At 35.9% G+C, this 20669-nt stretch overlaps 1 protein-coding gene across 1 annotated transcript; it reads right to left on the bottom strand.

Annotated features, from left to right (window-relative positions):
• Positions 1–1917: 1917 nt before the first annotated feature.
• On the bottom strand, positions 1918–20219 carry STAM (signal transducing adaptor molecule (SH3 domain and ITAM motif) 1). The gene is made up of 13 exons (XM_010191812.1): positions 20140–20219; positions 13516–13591; positions 13333–13428; positions 12634–12780; positions 12270–12360; positions 10194–10386; positions 9792–9886; positions 8435–8523; positions 6729–6816; positions 5928–5982; positions 5437–5590; positions 3577–3752; positions 1918–2437 (listed from the first exon to the last, which is right to left on the bottom strand). The coding sequence occupies exons 1-13, from the start codon at positions 20205–20207 to the stop codon at positions 2188–2190; spliced, it is 1578 nt and encodes a 525-aa protein (XP_010190114.1). The 5' UTR covers positions 20208–20219; the 3' UTR covers positions 1918–2187.
• Between the last annotated feature and the right edge of the window lie 450 nt (positions 20220–20669).

Raw genomic sequence — 20669 nt, 5'->3', positions numbered from 1 at the left:
GAATACAAATAGTCAAGGTCAGCTGAATTATCTTGATGCTTCACGCTTTTCTTTGAATCAGGGCCTAAGAACTATGGAGTAAAAATGTTAATTTCACTTCTGCGTAGAAATTATACACTTCTATACACATTGTTTCTCTGATTTTGGAACAAGTTACCTAAAGCATAAAGAGAACACTCTCTAAACAACTCCAGATGCGCTTTCTCAACAAAATCACCTCCTCAATCTATTAAAAATGATCCATGACACAATATCTTGGATTTATTTTTTTTTTTTAGTATTACCTTTCAAATTCCACAGACTTTTGTGTTGACACCGAGTGCTGAAGTAACAACAGTTTCTGATGGTAGTTAAGAATTGTAGAAAAAAATTCTAGAGAAAAATACAACACATGAAAATACTGGTATGGAAACAGCCAGCTGGTTAGAACTGGAACACATCAGCTATGGGCACATTTTGCAACCGGACCCCAGTGAGAAGTTATGCACAGCAGTCACCTGAAAGCATTAACAGGCAAAGTACCAGTGCCCATTAAAAGAGTGAAACCAAGGCATGTTAGGTAACTGTGAACAGACGCAGGAGTACATGGGATAACTAAGGACAGCTGATAGTAGAATGTACATTTGCAACATTTAATTCAAGAAGCATCACACTAAAATATAGTACAGAAAAGCAAACAATTTCTGACATATGCACTAACAAGACTGAAAACACAGATCTGATGTCAAAGCCATCTAGTATTGCTCTACGTGGAATTAGAGTCACTGGAAAAGGTAAGAGGAAACCGGGATGTATTAACAGAGTGAATACAAATGCAAACTACAGTCTTTGTACAAGTAACTCTGATGGAGCATATATTAAATGCTGCCTTGCACCACCATGTTCCTTTTGTAACACGTCAGCTACGGCAAGTATCATGCCTTAAAGAGCCACCTAGCTAAGTTACTAAGAAATGCAAGGGGTTTAAACAAGGCTAATGTGTTGCTGCAGAAGAGAATTCAAAGTAACTTGAAAGTGAATGAAAATAAAGATGCCTCATAAACTATTCATACTATAGGAGGGCTAATAAACTCAAATGGTACAACTGGAAATTGAAACAGACATTTAAGGCAGAAGTGTTTGTGTAAGAACAGTAAACAGAACAAATTGCTAAGCAAGGCCACAAGAGAGAAAATAAAGCCCTGAAGGTTTGTTCAGTAAAGTGATTTAAATGTCAGTAATTCTCTATGTTCTAATTAAGAAGACTTGAATAAGGTAGTATTATTCGTGTTGTGTTCCAGTTTAAAACTCCATCGTTTCCCTTCTAACTCAATCCCTCTGTCTTTGGTGCATTCTCTACCAACACACATAGAATACAGTTCTGGTTCTTACTGCAAAAAACAACTTGGTAAAAATAAGTTACACGCTTCTCATGATAAAATGCAAGATCCTGATCTGGTGCATGGTCCCGTGAAGTTTAGCAGCCTCTGAATAGCAGTTTTAAGTTATTAATTATATCTGAAGCAGAATCATAACTTGCTGTTATCCCCCCAGATCACTTACCAGTTAACTAGTTCGCTTTGGTAGATAAGCCATCTAATAGTCATGATACACTTGTGTTCAATTCAAGAAGTAATGAAACCTAGACTCAGATAAGTTTGTAAATTCATATATAGACCTTAGCTTGTAAGTGTAATCACGATATGCAGAATTGCTGCTTTTCCTGCACTGGAAAAAAGACATCACATCTGTCATAAAACTAGACAAAACTATGAAACATGGGTGTCAGTTCATAATTAAAATAAAATAGTAAATTATTTTTAAACATTGTGTTAAATATATTCACATGATCACCATAGCTATACGAAATGGCCACTACTGCAATCACACACTATATGTACATAACATATATGCCACAACAGTTTGCAAGTGTTGAGTTTTCACAGACTAGCCAATTTTACCAGACATAAATAATCTTGTACCAATTTCAGGCATTTTAAAAGGAATTAAATGTCCTTAATATATCCGTTCCTCTGCAAAATTAAAAAAAAAAATCCTAAGAAGTCAGTGCAAATTGAACTTGTTCACCAAGATAGATTCTTATTAAGCTGAGGATAAACAAAGTTTAAGAGATTAAAAGAAGAAACTCATAGAACTGCCAACTGCCTTTAGCAGAGGTTAAAGATTAGGCATCAGAAGTCCTCGATCCTATAGCAGAGCCTTCTGTGAGTAACTATGCTGTGGCTGTTGAGGTGGTGGAGGCTGTGGTTGTTGTGGAGGTGCTTGTTGACTGCCTGCTGTCTGTGGCAGAGATGTAGATGCTAAGTTATAGTTTGGCACCTGGGACATATTAGTTCCAGCATTCTGATAAGCAGCAACGTCAACAGTAGCAGGTGGCGGACTGTACACTGAAGCCTGGTTAGAGTAAGTATTTCCAGCAACAGAGCCAACCATTGCACTGGAAAAAGAAAAAAAAGTTGAATTAACAAGCAATTTACCAGCAGAACAGTCAAACTACACTGCTTCTTCAGCTATTCTCTATATACAGACAGTAATCTCCTAACTCTGGACACCTTGCATATTTAAAACTGTAGCCAATGAATATTCCAGTTAAAACTCAAACATTCCTCAGATTTTAACACGGTTCCCATGGATTTAAAACTAGACTGTGAATTTATACTTTGTCTCATTTTAATGTGCAATATGGAATCCTGCCTATCTTCCATTCTGCTCCTGAAAAAATCCAAAATGCAACCAATGGTTGCAAAACCAGTCACGTGAAGTATGCAGATACTCACTTTATCAATATGTCTTAAAATCCCAAATAAGTAACTCTGGGGGACAGATACTAACAAGTACTTTAATAACTCCAGATGGATGTCTCTCCCAGCTTTATAAAATAAAAATTACTTTATACACAGTTAAAAAAAAAAAAAAGGACAAACAAAACAAAACCAAACCCCAAACACCCTAATCTTTTCCCAAGGTCAACTGGGAAAAAAGAGGTCAAGAACTTTTTCACAATGTAGGTAGCTTTGGACATCTACTCAGAAAACCACCTGTAGCTTCTTTACATAAGGAAGCTGTATAAGCTTTAATAAGCGTTCATAGCCCATTCACTTCTGTCACAAAATGAGCAGTTCTTGCCATGCTTCTACAGTAAGGTATTTGGAAAATAAACAATACAATATACACCATCTCAGAAATTATGCAAAGTTAGCCAGAGTAACAGAAAAAATAAAAAATTAGTCACTTCTACATAATTTTCTCAACATTTTCCTTCATATAAAATAAATATAGATATTTTAAAATCATGTATTTCCTACATATAAAATTAAAAACTAGAGAAAATTATAAAAGCAACAGAAAGGTGTGAAGTTTGACAGGAATTTTTACCAAATACATGACACCAATAAAAAGCACACTGGAAGTAATTGCACTGAAGTAATTGCAACAAGTAATTGCACTGGAAGTAACTGCAACTTCAGTTGTGTTCAAAATCATACTTCTGTAAGAAACAAAACCTCCTTTAAATATTATCTGTAGCCCTTTGTGTTTAAATTGATTCAAACTTGATAGGAAAATATTTAAAATTACTTGGTGTATGACGTCTGTGCAGGCTGACCAGGCAGGACTGAGCTGGCAGATGGAGTAACTGTGCCTTGGCTGAGAGAAGGGAGTTGTTCAGGAGGAAGATTATAGCCTTGAATATGGCCCATCTGTGTGCTCCCTGCCACCAAATATGCATTACTTTGAGGTTGCCCTGGATACACCTAGGAAGTTAAAGAAATATTAAAAAGAAAATACAAGAAAATCTGGTAGTTAATATCTGACTTTAGAACTTAAAGACAGCCTCTCAAACCTTGTATTACAGATGTTTTAATAGGAATCAACTGATTGTCTTCTCTTAAGTGTTGCAGTACAAAAAAATTACCAGATTTTCAAAGGCTACTATTTGTATTTCTAACCTCAGGCTCCAGTACCAAGAAGGAGAAATAGTTTACTGAAAGACTTGTATTCCAAATTTTATTTAATGACTATCACTCATGCTAAATAAGATAATCTAATTTGAATGAAAATACCAAAGGATTTAAATCACATAACAAATAGCAATCCAAAGCAGAATACTTTTTGATGCCCAGATAAATTTCATAAGTAGAATCATTAAAAGGGAAAGCCAATAATGTAATATTTTCATGTCGTTATTTAACCTATCATTTCTTGTAACTGTAGAGACTGTCATTGTAAAATTGTTTGAGTGGTGCAGAAGAGAAAACAAGGTCTTAAAAAATTTCAACTGAAAATACTGTAATGTTTTACAACTAACTAGAGGAAAAGCTTGCTAGTAGACATGTCAACTGTATTCTAAGTTAGGACTAAATTTCTAAACCCTATGCTTTTAACCAGTCATGAATCATTTGGCTTCATATGAATTACTAGAAGAAATTATCAGGTCTCACACATGAACTCAGTTGTACAAGTTTATAATACACAGCTTTTCTATCTTAAGATCCATGAATCACAGATGGCATATTCACAGGCGGCTTATCAATATCACAAAATAATTTTAGAAGCCAGCAAAGGCATGAGACCTCCTTACTTTTCAGAACTTTATACTGGCTCACCTTCACCCCAGAAGCCAGTTTCTCTCTTTAAGAATTCCCAGAAACATGCCCATTTATAAAACATTAAAATTATTTGGTAGAGTTACAACATAATTGCTTATCACATATGAACAGAAGACAATGTTCCTCTTAATAACACTGCAAAAATATACATCATCTTCTTTAAAAGACACTGTAGGGAGCTAAAAGAATTAAATCTGCTTCAATGTTTATATAATACTGCATAGATATTAATAAGTAGGCTTGTTGGTTTTTTTTGTTCAGTCAAAAAGCAAGTAAATTACGGAAAAAATAGTCTGAAATGTTATATATTCCTATAAACAGGAAAAGAATACAGCATGCATTAGACTATGAAATTAAACATTTAAATGTTTAAAAGACCTTTTAAAAATACCACAGTATATACATAAGCCAAAAGACCTACTCAGAGATAACTGTCAATTACAAGGAAGCGTTGCCACGAAGGAATTAGAATTTTTAAATGCTAAATGCTCTGTACTGATATTTTGAAAAAAGGAACTAAAAGAAGATACTGGTTTTAGGTTAGGGAGGGCATAATCTTAAACAGGAATTCTACTCCTTCAGTCCTTTACTTTCTTTGACCTATGCAAAACCCTGGCAGTTTTTATTTTTAATTTTATGTGCAACTCAAAGCACAGGATGGGCTTTTTCCGTGATCAAAAAGAACTGAAGAGTAAAGAACCAGAAGTGTTAGAACCTGCAAAAGGAGAATATTCAAAGCTTGCAACTGAAAAAAAAAAAAAAAAAGAAATCAACCATAGCTCAGTATGTACTTGATAATATCAATGGCTATTAAAGGTTATGTACATACCTGAGAGCCAGAAACACCAGATGACTGCATATAATACTGTTGGTTTTGTAGTTTTGCATACATGGAATACATTGGGTCTTCATTCATCAATTTGTTATACAAAGAAAGAGCCTCCATTGCTTTAACATTGAGCTCTGAAAGTTCCGAATGTTTCCTAAAAAATATATTTGACAGTTTATTCTACAATTCAGATAACTTCAGTACAGGACAGATAATACAGGGAACTTTCATGAGGTGTGATAAGCAACATGTTCTTACTGCCAGTGAAGTGTTGCCTGACAAGCGCCAGATCATGACATGGTGTAACTCTATAAAATATTATGCGACTAGGGAAAAACCCTTCAGACCTCCTCCTAGATGAGGAGCTACTAATAAATACACCTGTTTTCTTTGCCAGTATTCACAGAAATGATTAAGGTATCATTAAGTAACAATACAGGTATTTCTAAGAATGAATCTTAATTTGAGTCAAAACACATGACTTTTTTTACCTGTCTATATCTTCCAACTTTTCATCTATGAGAGGTCCCATCTGGTGGCACATTGCTAGAATAGAAAGACATCAAAATATCTCAGAGTAATAAAGATTTCCATGCTTCCAGGAAGCTGAAAGGGAATACCACAGTCTACCTCTGCTCCAGAATGCAAAATATGCCCACTTATCCAAGCAATGAACTATTTACTAGTCAAGAGATGTCTTTAATCTCAAGAGCCACTCAACACTCAAACTGAGAGATGAGCATTCAGGGATCGAAGATGATCTAAATGCATTATAAACAGCTCTGGAACACTGTCTTTGCTCCTAGTTTTCCCAAATTAGAGATGCAGAAGGTCCTAAAGGCCTCTGGGCCATGATGGATGAAAGGGCATCACTGATGTGTTCCTTGAAGGCAACTCCAGGTGGAAGAGGAGTTATATGAAAGGCACTCATCTGCTTCTTTGAACCTGGGATCAGTAATACATCTTTTACCAGCATTTCTGCCAGTGTAAAACCTGGTGTAAGTTCTGCCTGTTTTAATGTATAACACAAAGTGTGGTAAAAGGCACAACAAGGATTGCTCAGATGTCTGTACTCTTAACATGGTGAATGCACTGCTAATATTTAGCACTTTGGTCTTTCAGATGTGGGAAACAGCAAGTGAGAAGATAATTACAGCTCAGGCACTTTTCTCAGACATGCTTGTGGTATACACACAAAGCTGAAGTAGTTTCAGCTTAGTTTCAATTGGTTTTGATATAGGTAATTACTAGAGAGGAAAACAACAACAAAAAACCCCATGAGATTTTCTTACCCTCAAGATGAAGCAATTCTGGGAGGTCTGGCTGGTCATCAGATGGATCCGCACTTTGCAACATCTGCAAGAGTTGGTCCATTTTATCCTAGAACACAAATTGTGTAATCAGGGCATATGTAGGGGAGGCAATTAACCCTTTCAGGACAATAAATAAAAGCAGCTATTTAACAACAGCCGTTTGGATCTTGGGACTTGGAAATCGTGTAGACTAACTTTAAGAAAACAGAAATCATACATGCATATATTAACAAGTGGAACGTGCACAATACCCCTTTATTCCTAAAAGTCCTTCTAAACAGTATTTTCTGAGCAGTTTCTAATCTTCTATTCTAGTTATTATATATGCAATACTACCACCTAGTGGGATTAGTGGAGATGTTTTAACAGAATACACTGAGAAAGTACTTAAAAATGAAATGGGTATTTAAATCTAAATTAACTGAAAAACTATCCTGCATTTTGTAAGAGTCTGAGGCTTACTAGCACATGAGCAATGTCATTACTAATATATATGACAGGGGTTATTTAAAATGATGTTTGGATGGGCAGGCTGACTTAAGAGTAAGTCATCACAGAAAATTAACAGGTATAAACTCCTTGAAAAGTATGTCTTGGAGTGAACTATATTGCTTAACCAAACATTGCATGTAAATTACTAAAAATAAAATTAAAAATTGCTTTTTAGCTGAGTGCTATCAAACAGCCTTGAACAGACCAGAGTAACATAGGTTTTACCAAAATGGAAACTAAAACCATGTTTTTCCCCTCCTGAACCCCAGCAAAGGCAGAAAGAAGCCAAATTAACTACCTCCTTAAAAACTATACTATAGTAATTTTTAAAACAAAACAAGACACAAAAACATAAGCTAATGTGGAATCACAGAAGACAAAAGCTGGAAGGCATCTCTAGGCAGACCTGAGATATGCTATTATGGCAGATTACAAATTAATATCCCTTGGAAGGAAGATTATTTGAAGCAGGAGTTAAATAGGACTACAGGAAGGCAGTAACTGATTGTTCATTTCAAAAAACAATGACAGAACCTTAGCTGAAAAAGAAATGGACCATCATAGGAGACAAAGGGGAAAGTTCTGAAGAGAACAATTCTAAGCCCCCTGAGAGAGGGTTAAAGAAGAATTAAAAAAAAAAAAAGGTAGGGGAAAAAACATCCTGGGTTGAGAGCTCCTGGGAATTTTGTAGAATCACTACAGTTAAATTGTGCAAGTCTTACTAAATATTACTTACAGAGCAACAAAAAAGCTCACATTTTTCAGAGAAGGAAAGAGATCTTTCAGACTGGGGGAAGTAGGTGGTGGTTATACTGGAAATAAATCTAAGACAGCATTCAAGATGGGTATCTCTGAGGTATTCTGAAGTACTTTAAGCAAAACTTGAAAGCAAATGCATCACTCCACAGCAAGCTTCTAGTTTGGAGGTGAACAGCTGTACAGTCCTGGAGCAGGTCCCTAAACGGAATGCAGTTTCCAAATTTAGTTTCAGAAATTCCTAAGAACTTCAAGATAGATGAACAAATTAGAATCCTGCAGATTTTTTTTTACTTAAATCAACTTTCCCTTCCCATTCTCTTTTGATAATGTTCTCCTGATATTTCAAATTCTTTTTCACGTACACTATGAAAGAGTTAAACATAACATATTTACATGAATCAGCAGCTGAAAATCAGTACTTGTATCACACTTACTTCATCAATATAAACTGGTTCAGGCTCCGGTTCTATTGTCTCTACTTGAACTTCATCACTGAACTGCACTGTTTTCTTCTCAGCTTTCACTGTAAGATAAACAGGCAGATTTTATTCTGTAACATGAACAAAACAATGACGTAAATGTTATACAGCTAACATGTTGCCTAAGTTCTTTGCATTTAAAGCATTACTGTGAAAATTTTAAAAAATAGTATTTTGCTGACATCTGAAGGCCAAAAACATCTCCATAGACTTAAATAGTTGTCTTAAAGAAATCTGTAAATTGCATTTAAAAAAGACATCAGTTCACATAAGGTCAACAAAAATCTGTTTTAGCAAGTAAATGTCTTTATTGTAGCCTCCCTGCACATAGCATACATATTAATGAGTCATCAGAAAAGCAGACTAAGAGAGAGTAACTGGAAGAAATAGGGCTAATGAGTCAGGTTTAAAAGAAAACTGGTAAAATCATCTATGACAAACCAGAACTTTCTTTTCTCCAGAGCAAGGTATAGAATCGAAAGTTCTCAGATTTTGCTACAGATTGCTCCATCTAATAGTATCTGCAAAAGCATCTCACTCCTCTCTAGTGGAGGCTGTGACAAAAAAGCTGTCAGATACTACTCTTACCAGCTACTCTTAACATAGAGCAGATGACTCCCAGAGCATGTAATTCTGCTGACCTGCTCATACCTTTGGCACACTCATTTCGAGATCACAGGAGATTAATCTTGCAAACCCATCAGTTTTACAGAAATTGCTTCTAGCGTCTTAAAACCTTGTCTAATATTTAATATTTTTGTTATATATTGAGAGTAGGTGAGACTGATATAAATCGATACAAGAAGATAACCAGTATGCAGAAAAAACTCTCCTTCCATTACGCACACATACACACCTATAGTATGTAGGTTTCTTGAATTATTTGCACAGAGGTAATCTGTCTCCGACTCCTATCTGGCCAGGGGCCTTCAGTTTTATCTTGATTAGATATGTACCATTGCAACCCGGCAAAAAGGCAATTTGGAAAAAACATGCTGTAGCCTACATTTGTTTAGGTCTCACTGTTAAACATTGTTAAACGAGTCTCAAGGAAGCTGCCGAAAAAGCCAGCAATAGACAGCATCGTATTTGTCAGCAGTCACCAGCTTGGGCAACCTTGGTCTGACGCATAATGATATGACTGTTGTCTGTGAGCACAGCAAGGGCTCCTCAGTTTTACTTTGAATATCGCGTTACCTTGCAACTGAACTCTGTCATAAGGGAAAGGAAACAAGGCAAGTAAACCACTACGGAAATATTCCTTGGGCCACGACAAGGCTTAACATATATAGATAAATGTAACATTACTTACTCATTTCTGGCTCAGCAGAAAGATCAGCTGTTACAAAATTAGATGGAAACAATCCTATACCCTGATGAGTTTCACCTTTCCACCAATTTGGATCACTAAAGCAAAAAAATATAATTAAAACCCCCATACTCACACAGAATTTTCCTAAGAATTTCACTGTACAAAGCATTCATATTACTTGTACATAAATACAATTTGTATATATGCAGAAATCTTTATACAAGAATCTTTATGCAATTACATCTGCATGTAAAAACTCTAGGAGATAACTAAAGTATTTACTACGTAAATACATTTTCTTGCTATCATATTCCAACATATGCTCCTACATAGAAGATATAATTATTCCCAATTGATTTTTACAGTCTAATACACTTCTAGTAGGCATTCTATAGAAATTACCTGTCATCAAGGATAGTTATGAGTTCTCCAGCTTTAAAAGTTAATTCATTGTCTTCAGCAGCCTCAAAATCATAGATTGCACGAACCTTTCGGCCCTCATGTTTGTGATTTGTTAAAAGGCTTGAGGTGCTTGGGTACAAACTGGAAAGTGGTGTTTGCTGTTGCCTTTGTTCTTTTAGTGACAGTTCAATAGCTACAAAAGAAGAGTTATTTACATTAAAATTCCCAATAAAAATGGGTTGGATGATACAGAAATTTAACTCTGAAAACTTTTAGCATAATTCCATTCCTATTGCATCATAATCAACTTCTGGCTTTCACTGAGAAACAATGGTAAAAAAATAAAAAAGTTATTTTACAACTAGAGAGCATGATTCTGTCCATAGACTTACTGAGGTTTTCAACATGGACAGGATGAACAAATAGCACTTAAGCAAGCACAAACGGGATAACTCATGAAGTCATCCATTTTGTGTTATTATATTATTGTTATTATCTTGAACTGATGTAAAGCATTTACGTTCTTACTACCATATACATGATGTTCAAATTTTTCAGATCATTTGAAACATTAAAAGCCTACAGCTGTTCAAGTATACATTGTTTCTCTGTTAGATCAGGAGTCTTTATCCTGAATTAATAGAATCAGGGAATTCCACAGAAGGGTTGAGGTTGGAAGACACCTTTGGAGGTCATCTTGTCCAATCCCCTTCTCAAGCACGGTCACCCAGAGATGGCTGCCCAGGACCATATCCAGATGGCTTCTGAATATCTCTGATAACAGAGACTCCACAACCTCCCTTGGCAACCTGTGCCAGTGCTCAGTCACCCTTACAGTATAAAAGTGCCTCCTTAATTAATAATTAAGAAAAAGATCTTTGCTTAGCCAAGCAAAATTTTGTCCATCCCTTTTATCTCCCTATCATTCCTTGTATTATTTTACATTTCTTGGTCATTTTCACTTAAACTTAACTGAGCAGAAAGATTTTGTTCATATTAAACTCCCCCAGATTTTTGAAAGAAATGATCACGTTTAGAAAGAGACAGAGCAGGACACAAAAACCAGGAGAACAAATACTACAGAACCCATGCAGAATCTGAACCTTTGAGACGCAGATCCCTTGAAAAGTAGACTTTGGTGGGTCAACTGTTGAAGAAACCACTAGTAACATATACAGATGGCCTAATGGTGATTTAAACAAATCAGTGTTATACCACATAATAGCTAAACAAAAGAAAAAAATCTATCAAAGATGAGAAACTGCAGACATCCACCCACTACTAGCACAAGAACTTCACTCATACAGTGAGCAGCCATTGCTACAATTTTAAGTCTAAAGCTATTCTATGTACAAGGGCTAACATTTGATGCCTTCACAGTGCTGAAGTTTGACTTGAAAAACAGTATCTAGACCACAAAGATCAAACTTCTCTAAAAATAACTCTTCATACATCTAGTATAGGATCATTAAATGACCTTTAAATATACCTTAGTACAACAGTAAATCAAAAGAACCCACCCTAGTTCTGTTTACTTGGACTTCAGTGAGACATTTAACAGCCACTTACGCTTACAGCAATCAAAGACTTAAACTATACCGCAGAAGCAGTATTTAAAGGAATAAAAGTTTAAAGTAGTATATCCAAAATTCTGAATCCAACTGTCCATACAACTTATGCTGTAATTCTTATTGTCTCCTTCCATCAAATGTTTGAATTGCAAATGAATGTACTTCACTTGGCCCAGGAAGAGGGAAAGTCCAAGCGCAGAACTTGTATCAAACACTTCCATAGTGGACCATGTCCTTAACATGAGATTTTGCAGATTTTTACTGCGTTGTTTCAGTTTGGTAAAATACAAAAAAGTAAAAAACCGATTTTTTCTTTTTCTTTTTTCACCCATAGAATAGTTTTAATCTCTAACCCTTCAGGAAAGGTACAAAAAGAAAGGAATAGAAATCATAACTGCATACCATAAACATAGTATTCACATAGAGGAAGGAAGCAAAATATTTGTTCCTGCTTTATTTGAGATTTACCAGTACATTCAGCAGGTCAGCAAGTAAATGCACTCACCTTTAGCTAAATCCTCCTCTTCCTTTTTGTTGGCTACTGTACCAGGATCTTTGGCAACTAAAGCTGGACTTGCTTTTGCCTGTTCAGCAGCCTAGCCAAAAGCAAAAGATGTATAAATTAATTCAACAAAAAAATGACAATGCATTAAGTTCACCATTTTTATTTGTATTCATCTGCAATATAAAAATCTGAAGTAAATCAGAGCGCTTTATTCCTCAAAGGAATGCTTTATTAAGACAAGACAGATATAATTTTGTTTGCCAAACACATTACAGAATTCAAGACTACAAACTCCAAAAATACAGAACTGAGGATAAAAAGAACTTGTGAAACCCTTTAAGAACAACCACAGAATTTAATGTACCTGTGAACCAATAGCTGGGAAAGTAACTCCTTGCTCCTTAAGATTTTTTATCATAGCAGATATTAAACTAAGCTGTGGGTCATTCTTGAATTCATCAGTCCATTCCACCATAAGGGCTTTCAGCTTTTCACAGACTTTTGGATGACCCTGCAAGAACAGTAGAAACTAGTGAAATAATGTAAAAACCTGTTCTTTATTCCTTAATTTCAAATAATTTCATGCTACTGTCAATATAAACCATACAGACACTTTATCTGGAAGTCAAATATATTGCCAAGGGATATCTTTACTAGAAAGGGAGAACAGTAAATCAGCATCGTGCTTGTACTAGCACAATACATGCTAGGTCCAAAACAGAGTAGAACAAGGTTATATAAAAGGCCTGCATTTTCTCCACTTCACCACATCTGTATTTAGTGTTTCACTGCTGTTACTTAACATGAAAATGAATTTGTATATTTATAAATGAATACACCACACAACATCCCACCTCGCCAAAAAGAATCCGTAAGTAACTGCAGTGTGAAGCGTTCAGAAAGTTCTCTCTCGCAGCCAGTCTTCACAATAACTTTGTATCCTTCTGCCCACCACCAAATCTCCAGTATTCCAAAAGCAGATTCCATTCCACTTTCAGACTACCTCAATTCTCTGTCTGATTTAGTTTTTCGATGAATTGTATAAATCAATGTGATACATTACCTTATTCAACACATTGCTTACTTCACTGGCAAAATCTCTTGAACAGACTTCTAAATGAAAGATTTTACCACAGTTTGATACGCATGCTCCTAGAAGCTAAAGAAAGAACAATTAAAATTCAGAGAAGATTTTTTGCAATATAACTTTTCAGGAAGGAAAAGTACTGCATTAAAAAAAACCTACTGTCAATGCTTGCATAGCAACATGGGGATCTTTATGGTTCACTCTCTTCATAATAGAACGGAGACAGTCCTTAGGCCTAAAAAACACAAGACATTTACAAGAACGTAATGGAATGAACATTTCCTATTGCACACATGACAATGCGTGACAACATTAAGAGACAGTGCGCTCTCCCAAATACCGTCAGTAAATTATTTGGTAACTTCTAAGTGTAACATTAGGAAAAACCAAATCACCACCATTAACAGTTGTAGCTATTTCTATCTGTAGGATTACTAGCTTCCTTGGTTACCAGAACCTCTCAGTAAGTCACATTACCTTTTGCAGTTAGTGAGAATTACTGTAAATACTCCATAAACACATAAAATGTGTTACAATTAGAGAACTATAATTCTCTGTACCTACTCCTTTGTATTTCACATACATATCTAAGAACATTTGCTTACATAGTTTACCAACAGCCTTTTGCTACTTTGTTTTTAATTAGCAGCACAACACTCCTCAGAGTCTCTTTTAATCTACAGAATAACAACTGTAGAGAAAATATGCAATGAACCAACAAGTGTTAAAAAAAAAATCTGTTAGACATTCTACACCAAAGTTTTGAAACAATTAAATGCAGAATTCAAGTCTTACCTATGTTGTGGTAAACAGAAATAATGAGAAGAGGAAACTTAAGAAAGAATGTGAATGGGAGTTTCAAACACAGTTTAGCATTTTAAAATCTGTGTGACTTTCCATTATTTTTGGAAAATTCTGTCTTTAAAGGTGGTGGAAGGCTGAGCAAGCCTGGGATAAGAACTATCATGGGCATACAAGCATTATCTGTTGAATAGCCCTGAACAGATAACTCTGAAAGAGGATAAATAGCAAAAAAGAAGGTAAATTTAAACTAAGAAATCTAATGCACTTCTGGAGTATTTATAGTAACTTTTTTTTTTGGCAGCAAAATTATTTTTCTATTGAACTGATATCTAAGAACTAACATGAAACTTAAGTATAAGTTACACCACTGCTTGGCTATACGGTATTTGGCAGTGTCTACATTTTACAGAGATGTCCACTTCACATTTAGTAGTACTAATTATAGAAAATGCAGTCATACAGCAAGACTACATATTGCTCCGTATATCTCCTTCACGTAACTGATTATTACAAATTAATACAAAGGCTGTAAGTGAAGCACTGCTTGTTATCTGTTAATTATCCAAGACTTCTCATATGTTCATTTAATTGAGAAAGAATTAATGCTAAAATTTTCAGAAATAACTGCTTTTTTAACCACTAATTCATGAATCAGACTACCAACGTGATATAAGCACAAGCACAAAAAAGTGCATGTCCATTAATTGCTAAGCCAGTATTTATAAAGGCAGGGTGCAGGATGAAGAGCTTAGCAGTTCAGGAACAGGACCATTAGCCTAGGAATTTTTTATTAAGGAATCCAAAACCCTATTAAAAAGTAATTAACTAACAAGAAAGCCTCAAAACCAAATGATCTTCCATACATGTCAACTACAATTGTGAAAAGGTAAAAACCCAAGAAACCTCTTGGTAAAAAATAAACAAATCTATTTGCTCACATATTTAATAGAAACAACCAGTATCTATCTGTGTGTTAATGTTTTAACATAGTCACACATTTTTCAAAAAATCTTTTGATTACATCTACACAAAAAAATCCCAAAACAGGCTTACCAAGGTTTAGGCACACAGACTAAGAACCCCTGTTCCACACAGAACTTTGATTCTTATTTTTACTTCAAATTAATTCATCATACAACTTAGTTTGTAGATGACAAGAAGCACTACACAGAAATCAGAGGGAAGGCATACATCCCACAAGAGCAGAATTCTGTCTATTTATTAGGCATCTCTCCAGACCATGCTATACAAATACTGGGCTGCAGTTGTGCTCCAATGATTCTACAATCAAAATTTCAGAGGCAGCACAGTGAGTGGGAGTAACAAATCACAAGGGGGAAAATAGGGCAAGATACAGTAGAAGCTATTTTATTATGTACTAAAATACCCAGAAGATATTCATAATACATTTCAGTTTTAGTTATAGAGAGCAAAAAAATAATGTATTTGATTTCATTTTATTTAACAAAGACAGAATCAAGAGCAATTGTAATCTAAAATGCTACTCTGCACAAAACACTTCAAGTATTTTCAGGAGTGTATTGTTCTTCTACAGTCTAAGGTAACTGACTGCAGGGCTCACCACTACACAGGTGACTCAACTTTCCTCCTTGCCCCTTTAGAAAGAAGCTAGTCAAAGAGCTTCCCAGTCAGCCTGTTAGACATACGCTGCAATGACTACATGAAGTGCTACTGAGATTGGGTAACTTGAGGGAAAAAAATATACCAGGCAGTCTGGAAGACTACCAAGTAAGCAAATTTACTGCTCTCGCTTGTATGAACAGCCACAAAAACAACCAAAGAAAACTCAGCCAACCAGAATACTGACTCATTGAGGCAGTGATTAATCCATAAGGAACGAGGACAAAATTGGCAAGCAGCAATATAGACAAATCATTTCTTAACAACCATTTTTCAATACCCACCCCCAAAACAGAGTGCTGTAATGAACATTCCTATTTTCTCCATCACTGGTATCTTCTGCCAGTCACTGCCTTCATTATTTTTCAGCCAACATTTTTATTAAGTAACTTTTCTGGAGAAAAACTGAAGTTATGATAGTTTCAAATGTAAAGACTGATATGTCTCATTAAGTTAATACATATGGTACAACCATCTCAAAGCCAAATGCAAACAGAATTTGACTTGGGAACTGGCTAGCACTGAACTGACTGAGGAAGAGGGTGGCACTTCATGCCATAACATACCATATGTGGCCTTTAATTTTCCCTTTTATTCTGCTTAATCAATCATTCAAATTCTGTAACGTTATGATATTCAGAGCTGATAAACAACAGATCCATTTGTGTAAACATTTCATTGCAGAAAACCAATACTATGCAAAAATCTATACCTTTTCTGTAGTCAAATGATCTAAAATGCCAGTCAAACATGATAAAAGTTTTTAAAATAAACAAGTTTTCAATAACACTGTATAAAAACAGAAAAGATTGCCTCTAATAGTAAAACCTTTGTTTTAATCAAGTTTCCATGTTGAAAAGGCAACTTGCTCACTGAACTACCAATATTCCCAGAAAACAGAATGCAAACAATGTAATGTGCAACTGCTGAGCTGTATAAATTCCTAAAACAAATTCAGAGATTAAAAAATGTGCTGATTATCTCAGACTCATTTTGGATGATCTTAAGAACTTGATATTTGTAACATGTAGAAAGTATCAAGTTAATTCCACACTACATATGGCAATACTTTATATAGAATATTGTAAAAAAGGCATATTATTAAAAATATTACAGAATTTACTGTCTTTCCAGTGTTTTCTATAAAAATTCTAGCATCAACTCCCACCAATTAGATTTTGAAAGTCACCAAAAAAATAGAGAAAGTCATCAAAGAAATGGATTCCATGGAATTCTAACTTGCTAAAACCTGTTTCGGTTGGATTAAAGGAAGAATGATTTTTTATTTTTTTTTAAGCTACTGGCAACTCTCTGTAATGAAGGTATTGCAATATAAAAATTAACAGTAGCAATTACTCTGGATGCAAAAAAGTTTTTAGACCTAAATGAAACAATATGCCATGGAACACTGTGGGACTAAAAGTGCCAATTAATGAAGAACAGTCCTTCTGGTCTACTGTGGCTTCACGTTTAAGGTGATCAACATCTAAAATGTTGCAGGCATGCCACAGATAGCTGTAACAGACAGCTTGTATTGGACCAGAATTAGTTAAAAGATTAAAGCAGAACCCTGGCATCCTTGCCACAGGAACCTAAACTGCAGGAGAATTTCAAACTGCATAGCATAACTGATTTAAACGTCTTAATGGGAAACTTTGTCTTGCTTTACCTTGCTATGTCATGACATCATCCATCAAAACAAAGAAACCTGCTATCAGCAAGTTCTAACAGAATCTGAACTGAAGCAATGAGTCAGCTGGCAGCCTATTACAAGCAGGGTAAATATTACAAAGGTTAAAATCACAGCCAGGATAAAGCCACTGTTTTATTTAAAAAAAAAACAACAAAAAAACAGCCAACACCCCACACACACACACACACACACACACACACACACACACACACACACACACACACAGGCGCGCGCGCGCGCACACACACAAAAAACCACCACACCCAAAAGAACAGAACCAAAACAAATACAAAGACAAAAAAACTCCAAACAAAAACCACAAATCATAACAGAAATTCCAGCTGTCTCAGAGAAATTTCACTGCAGATTACCAGAAGATCTCTAGCTTTGTCTGTACTTTCAAGCAGCTGTTTCTTGCAGCTACATACATTTGAGCTCTGTTCAGGCTAGACTGCTGAGAGACTAAATCTTACCTGTGCAAATGTTTTCGGTGATTAAATAGAATACTGAAGCCTTCATTAATATTGTTACAGGCTAGGCATCAACACACACAGGGAGCAGAAATGCAGTTTTACATATACAAACTGATACGAAACATTATTAACAACTTGCCAGCTATTATCTTAACTACAGTTATACCCAACAGCACAGAAGTCCCTATATGCCATGCTATTTATAAGTACTCCTCCAGAGACCATCTCTAATCCCAACGAATAAGCTTATTTGCAAACCTGTCCTTTGGAACAAAAGTTGCAGGAGGCTATTTGCTGCCTGGCATCTCACACTGTTCCCCGCAGTGTTACAAGGCAATTCAAGTCGTTCTCAGAGAAGCCTTTCTAAAATGACAAAACTCTCTTTTTGAGGCTATTCCTCACCCGAATTGTTACCAGGAACAGTCAGGGAAAACGTACTTAAAACATTTACAAAGCCTAATACTACACTGAATAAAAACATTATAGATACACTGAAATAATATCTTGAAACTATCTCAAATTGTACTTTAACTTTTCATGTCCAAAAAACAAGTGCATGCATAAAAACTCTATGAGAGAGCTCAGTAAATAATCAATAATGGAAGCATAAGCAGCCCATATTAAGATCTGTTTAATATAATATTTTCAAAATGTAGATTTATCAAAGCCCTGATGTCAGAGAATAGCTTCTCAAAACAACGAAGAAACACAGAACCTTGTTGCTTTCTGTGACAAAGACACTGGTGGTAAGGACAAGGGAAAGACAGCAGATGCTTTACACCTTAGCAGAGTTTCAACACACGGTTGAAACCCATACAGTCTCATTACCCAGCTGGCGAAATATGGGCTGGATAAAAGATAAGGTGGGTGGAAAACTGGCTGGCCTCTTAAGCTCAAAGAATTGTCACCAGTGGTGCAAATTTCAGCTAGTGGGCAGTAACTAGTGCAGCCCTTCAGGGATCTGTGCTGGGACCAACACTGCTAAACATCTTCACTAATAACCTGAATGATGGGAGGCAGTGCATTCTCAGCAGCTTTACTGACAACAGCAAATTGGGGGGAGCAGTCAATGTACTGGAAGGCAGGGCTACTATTCAGAGGGATCTAGACAGGCTGGAGAGATGGACAGGCTGGAGAAATGGGCAGACTGGGACTTCATCAAGTTCAAAAAGAGCAAGGGCAAGGTGTTGCATTTCAGATGGTCTGCATCAGCAAAGGACAGGAGCCGACGACCTAAAAAGCAGCTCTGCAGGAAAAGATGTGCACGTCCTGTTGGGTGACATGTGTCAGCACTGCAGCCTGACGGCAAAGTCAATGAACCACATTCTGTGTCAAACAAGTGGTCAGTGTAGCCAACAGGGCCAGGGAAGCGATCATCCCTCTCCGTTCTGCACTTGTAAGATTGCATTTAGAGTACTTTGTCCAGTGTGGGGCTTCCCAGTGCAAGACAGACATTGATGCACTGTAGAAAGTCCAATGGAGGGCTGCCAGGACGGTCAGAGGAGAGTCATGTACAAGGAGAGATGAAGAGCTACTTTCAGTTTAGAAAAAGCAGACTAAAAGGGGACTTTATTGCTTTCTACAACTAATTAATCACAAAATACATGGAAGATGTAGCCAGACTGTTTCTTAGTGAGGCACAGTCACAAGACAACATGCAACAGACAAGTCAGAACAGAGGGAAACTGTAATTTGAAATACTGAAACATGTTGCCCGTAGAGGCTGTGGAAACTCTAACCTTGGAGGTGAAAGACTCCACATGGGCCTCAGCAACCTGATCTAACTACACCTGTTTTGAGATGACGGTTGGACTAGCTGAGGTCACTTCCAACCTAGATGATGATTCTATAATAAAAATCCCTCACGAAGTCTCCCAGGTTTACAGTGACACGGCTAAAACATATTGGCTTATTTATTCTGTCACATTGGTGAAAAGCTGCTGAACACATGTCCTAATTTTAATAGATTAGCTAGTACCTCCAAAGGAAGAATTGCAAAATATTTGAGCACAAAATCCATACATTTCCTTTTACTTGTAAAGAATTTAAGTTAAATTGAGCTGTTGCAAAAGTCTGTACAAGATAACACAAATTTCATTCCTCCTACCTGAGCATGAGACTGAAATAACAAAATTTGAAAAGTTTAGGGAGGAAATTTCTAAAGCCACTTACCCTGTGCGTGACTGTCCAACTTTATCACAGATGTCTAAGATGAGGCCCCAGTCCTCTGCAGTGTTCATCTCACTGGTTGCTTTCTCTGATCAATAAAGTATATAAAAATACAAATTAAAAAAAAAAAAGATAAACTAATTCAAGAAAATTGTCAACAAAGATGTTGCAATTATTACCTCTTTGTATGTTGCTATACACATGACAAACCCCTGTATTTAATAAATTCATATACTGAAACTGTTATACTTCTTTCTTTTTCATTTTTGAACATTCACTTGTGGTCGTGAATTTAAACTCATAAGCAAATATGTATTTTGTGGTTTTTTCCCCACATTATAAAGATAAACCTGGAATATGACAAAAGTAATATAGCTACCAACAGGTTTTTTTTTTCCATTTGGAACTATAAAGTTTAATGCGATATGAATACCCAAAGCATCAATTCACTGTTTGCAGAGTCAGGTACAACCGCATTTGCCACTTCCTCGGACATCAAACTGCTGTGTCTTGCATCTCCTTTCCATCCATTA

This window comes from Mesitornis unicolor, unplaced genomic scaffold (assembly GCF_000695765.1).
Source record: "Mesitornis unicolor isolate BGI_N332 unplaced genomic scaffold, ASM69576v1 scaffold10899, whole genome shotgun sequence".
Classification (NCBI taxonomy): Eukaryota; Metazoa; Chordata; class Aves; order Mesitornithiformes; family Mesitornithidae; genus Mesitornis; species Mesitornis unicolor.
Note: the sequence above shows the minus strand (reverse complement) of the source record. Positions and strands in the feature narration are given on the sequence as shown.